The sequence below is a fragment of the Octopus bimaculoides genome, chromosome 6, assembly GCF_001194135.2.
Source record: "Octopus bimaculoides isolate UCB-OBI-ISO-001 chromosome 6, ASM119413v2, whole genome shotgun sequence".
Taxonomy (NCBI): Eukaryota; Metazoa; Mollusca; class Cephalopoda; order Octopoda; family Octopodidae; genus Octopus; species Octopus bimaculoides.
In genome coordinates, this window is record NC_068986.1 from 107,957,461 (window position 1) to 107,962,766 (window position 5,306).

General features: G+C 39.3%; 1 protein-coding gene across 1 annotated transcript in view; it reads right to left on the reverse strand.

Annotated features, from left to right (window-relative positions):
• The window catches only part of LOC106867981 (zinc finger protein 721), a 48,176-nt gene that overhangs the window by 40,821 nt on the left and 2,049 nt on the right, over window positions 1-5,306 (reverse strand). Inside the window, exon 2 of the mRNA XM_052968504.1 lies at window positions 2,404-3,908. Coding sequence (XP_052824464.1) covers window positions 2,404-3,507 — 1,104 coding nt within the window. The 5' untranslated portion in view covers window positions 3,508-3,908. The remainder of the gene's footprint in view (window positions 1-2,403; window positions 3,909-5,306) is intronic.

Sequence of the window (5,306 nt, forward strand, 5' to 3'; positions counted from 1 at the left end):
TCACTGCCATGTAGCATGGTTGTTCGTACGCATGCATCATACAGTCTGCCTTTTACTCTGAGTGAGAGTCTCTTTGTCGCCAGCAGGGGTAAGAGCTCTCTAAACTTTGCCCAGGCTATTCTTATTCTAGCAGCTACACTTTCAGCGCACCCACCCCCACTACTAACTTGGTCGCCCAGATAGCGGAAGCTATCGACTACCTCTAGTTTTTCACCCTGGAATGAGATAGAAGTTGTTTCCTATGTATATATTAATATTATCTCGGTTGAAAAAACTTTGATAATGTAAATATGTTAATAGTTACCAGGGTAGCAAAAATCACACAAAACTAGGATATCATACCCGTTTAATAGGTAGAAATACCATGTTAAAGTGATGTATTTTGAGTAGATATGAAGAATAATAATAAATGGAACTTATTGATTATATGCATTTTGCTCCATTTATTATTCTTCTTTATATATATATATATACACACACACCCACAATAGGTTTCCATAGTTTCTTTCAATCAAATTCATTGATTAGTCACTGACTGACCCAGAGCTATAGTAGATGTGCACAGTGGGACTGAACTTGAACCCACAAGCTTCTTAACCACACAGTCATACCCGAACCTATAACATTTATCTATTTTTTTTTTTAGGAAATGCTACACACAAATAAGTACCAGTCAGTCATTTAGAAATAATTTTGTTTCAATGCAAATATAATCCAAGATTTCAATTCTTGGAATGTATATCTTGGAGTTTTGGTGACAGAAATCTTATTTTATCAGAACTACCGTATATAGATAAACCCATCCATCCAGCCATTTTCTCCACCCAGTATTCCTGAGAGGGCTGTAGGGGTACAGTTCTCAGGCATCGCCTCTATAGGGTCCTGGGTTAATTAGGAATATATTCAGATCATAGATAGAGGGGTCCATTCAAAAAATATATTGCAGTCTCCACCCAACGCTAGTACAACCAGCAATAAGCCTGCATCTTGTTCTGAGAGATGTGGGGTGGGAGCACAAAGAACGCGTGTCCTGGGACCCCATAGCAAGTCCTGGAGAGAACAACAGTTAGTGGTCAGGAATTGGATTGTCACAACACTTCTGGGCAAAGAGCAGGAACTAGTGGGGAAAACCAAACACTACTGGCTAGATATAGTCAGTGTCTCCTCTACAAGGTTCTGAGGAACAACATAAAATTCTATTGTAGTAAAGATTGTTTGCCAACATAACACGGCAGTCCTGGTTTAGCTGAACAATTATTGTGCTGATGAGGGGAAATAACCCAGAAATCGCAATACACAGATATTGTTTTGAGCTGAGTGGGGGTACTAGATTCCCTTGTTTGAAAATATAAGGACACAGATCATGTTGTATAGCCAGCTGGAGACGATGTCTCCTGGGGCTAAATTACAGCAACATTCGTCCTAAACCAGGACTGCCATGTTATGCTGGCAAACAATCTTTACTACAAAGTACTGTTGCTGAATATCTCTCGTTGTGAGATTTAAAAATAGTAATTTTCTAATAAAATTCTATGCCATATAAAATCAGGGAATGATCTAAAACATTTTTTATATTTTTAATTATACTTTATCTTTACTCGTTATTTCTAGAAACTTAACATTCCATTAAAAAGACAGGTGCAGGCATGACTGTGTGTAGCTAAGGAGACTACTTTGCAACCATGTGGTTTTGGGTTCAGTTCCACAGCACAGCACCTTGGACACGTGTCTTCTACTATAGCCTTGGGCTGACTAATGCCTTGTGAACTAATTTGGTCAATGGGAACCATGTGGAAATTTGTTGTGTGTGGGTGTGTGCCTGTGTTTGTTCCTACCACTGCTCTATAACCAGTGTTGGTTGGTTTACATCCCATAACTTAGCCATTCAGCTAAGAGACTGACAGGATAAGCACCAGACTTCTTTTAAAATGTTAAGCACTGAGGTCAATCTATTCCACTAAAACCCTTCAAGGTGGTGCTCCAGCTTGGTCACAGTCCAATGACTGAAACAAGTAAAAGATAAAAGATATTAAATAGAGGCAGTTTAGAGCGATTATCCAATTTACATTTTTCTTCAGTCTAAAACAGTGGTTCCCAAAGTGGGCAGTATTGCACCCCCCGGAGAGGGGGGGTTCAAAGTGGGGCAATAAAGGGGTAGCAATTCATGTAAAAAAAAACAACAAAATAATGGGTTCTTTAGGTTAAGTTTTATTTGTGAAATATAGTTGCTTTGGATTTGCTTCAGAAAGAGGTCTATGTTTGTGAGGGTTAATTGGGGTGGGGGAGCTAGGAATGTGGCCTGGGTGTCAAGGGGCCAGCAGCCTGCAAAAGTTTGGGAACCACTGGTCTAAAATATATTGTGTTTTGATAAAAATTATCACAAACTTTACAGCAGTGTAGTTATTTTCCTGTGTGAACACGATAATGAGAAAATAAGTTTCTCTTCCGAGAAAACCCTTTCCCACAAACTTCACATTGAAATGCTTTCTCGGCAGAATGGATATGGCTATGACCTGATAAACTGCTGCTACTTGAAAATGATTTACCGCAGATCTCACAGTGGTAAGGTTTCTCACCAGTGTGGATACGTCTGTGATCTGTTAATGCACTATTTCGAGGAAATGCTTTCCCACAAAATTCACAGCTATATGGCCTGATTCCAGAGTGAACCCGTTTATGATCTGATAAGCCACTACTGCAAGAAAATCCTTTTCCACAGGTTGGACATTTGTATGGTTTTTCTCCGGTGTGAGCATGTTTGTGTATTTTTAACTGACTATTCCAAGCAAATGTCTGCCCGCACAGTTCACAATGGTATGGTTTTTCTCCTGTGTGAACACGCTTATGAACAGATAGTTTGGTGTTTCGTAAAAAAGCCTTCCCACAGATTTCACATTCGTATGGTTTTTCTCCAGTGTGTACACGTATGTGATAAATTAGTTCGTTATTTCGAGAAAACTTTCTATCACAAATCTGGCAAGCAAACAGTTTTTCTTTATGAATACGTTTATGACATGATAATGTGCTGCTAGACGATAATGTTTTCCCACAGACGTCACACTGAAATGGTTTTTCTCCTGTGTGAATGTAATTATGATTTGATAATGTACTCTTCTGAGAAAATGCTTTCCCACAAATTTCACATTGGTATGGTTTTTCCCCACTGTGAACACGTTTATGATCTGATAATTTATTATTACGTGAAAAAGCCTTCCCACAGATATCACACTCATATGGTTTCTCTCTTGTATGAACACGTATGTGATAAATTAATTCCCTTGTACGAGAAAATGATTTCCCACAAAATTCACAGTGGTGTATTTTTTCTTTGTGAATACGTTTATGATGTGATAAGTAACTGTTACAAGAAAACGCTTTCCCACAAATATCACATGGGTAAGGCTTTTCACCTGTGTGAATACGAACATGAATCGTTAAGTGGTCTTCATGGGAGAATATTTTCCCACAGACATCACATATGTAAGGTTTCTCCTCTGTCTCTAACATTTTCCAAACAATAGAGATTTCACAGACAATTCTGCTTTACAATCTTTTTTTTTTTAATAATCTTGCTATGAAAATAAAATTTTTTCTCAAACAAAAAAAACCTTCCAACAGATTTCAAAACTGAATCAGTTGATGCTGATTGTATAATATTCTTCAAAAGAAATGTCTCACTAGTCAGCTGTTCCCTCCTGTGAACTGGTGTGTGTCAATTTAAGATACACCTATAATGAAATGACTTTCCAACACAACTGGCAGTCATATTATAACTGTGTGTTGTACATGGGTTTGTCTCAGATCATATCGTTACTCTCAGACACCTTTAGTAAAAACTGGTCATTTCAGTAAACACTGCCAAATTATGACATCTTTTTGGCAGAATTCCACTGGTCAATACAAATGTTCTGAAATTAAAGAAAAAAATTATTAACAGATAACTTACAACAAGGTGTGTAGTTAGCAGTTAGTATGTGTGTGTTTATATGTATGTGCATATATCTAAGGAGATTTATTTTCAATGGCTTAATTATAGGAGGAAGGACAGCACCCACAACCCTTTTCGCAGGCCAAAAACTCAACTTACTGACCTCTGGTGAAAAAGATTTAGATAAAAAGTGATGTGTATAGTTCGTTACACAATATAAGTAATCACTGTGTTGTGTGACACACATTAAGTAATTACTTTATTACACACATTAAATGATCGCTGTGTTATATTACATTAATACAGTACTTGGAATCAGTATATTCTGTTAAACAATAGAAGTATTCATAGTGTTTTGTTACACACACCAAATGGTCATTGTGTGCACCAATCACTGCATTCCCTTTTCCTGCCCCCTCTCCCACTCTCCTTTTACACTCTTGTGAACTTCCTTGCTCACTCACCCTGTCCAATCTTCTGTACCACTCCACTTATATTCACCTCTTTGTACCATGAGGGTATGGCTTAGCAAATCTTCACTACCATCCTCTCTCTCTCTCTCTCTCCTCTAACTAGGGTAGACATGTATCTCCTCTACAGCAAGACACCTGTTTCTGTCCGTCTGTCATAGTTTAACCTCTCATCACCTGGCAAAGCCACTTCCTTCAAAAACCACTCCCCAACTCAGTTGAGGGGACTTTGTCTTATTCTGTAAAGTGGTTGGCACAAGGAAGAGCATCCAGCTATAGAAACCATGCCAAAGCCAACAGTAGAGCTTGGTGCAGTTCTCTGGTTTGTCAGATCCTGTCAAACCGTCCAACCCATGCCAGCATGGAAAACAGGTGTTAAGTGATGAGGATGAGGACACTAAGTGATAACTATGTTATGTTACACAATGTAAGTGATCGTTGTGATATATGATACACACTAAGTGATCAATATACTGTGTTCAACTGTGTAATTTATCAACATATTTATACTATATCAGTGTTTCCGATTCTGTGCTGGTGGAACATAAAAAGCACCATCCAAATGTGATCGATGCCAGGTCCGCCTGACTGGCTCCTATGCCGGTGGCATGTAAAAAGCACCAACCGAATGTGGCCGATACCAGTACCCCCTGAGTGGCCCTCGTGCCAGTGACACATAAAATACACTATCTGAATGTGGTCAACGCCAGGCCTGCCTGACTGGCTCCTATGCCGGTGGCATGTAAAAAGCACCAACCGAATGTGGCCGATGCCAGTTCCCACTGACTGGCCCCCGTGCCAGTGGCACGTAAAAAGCACTATCCAAACATGATCGATGCCAGGCCCACCTGACTGGCTCTTGTGCTGGTGGCACGTAAAAAGCACCCACTACACTCTCGGAGTGGATA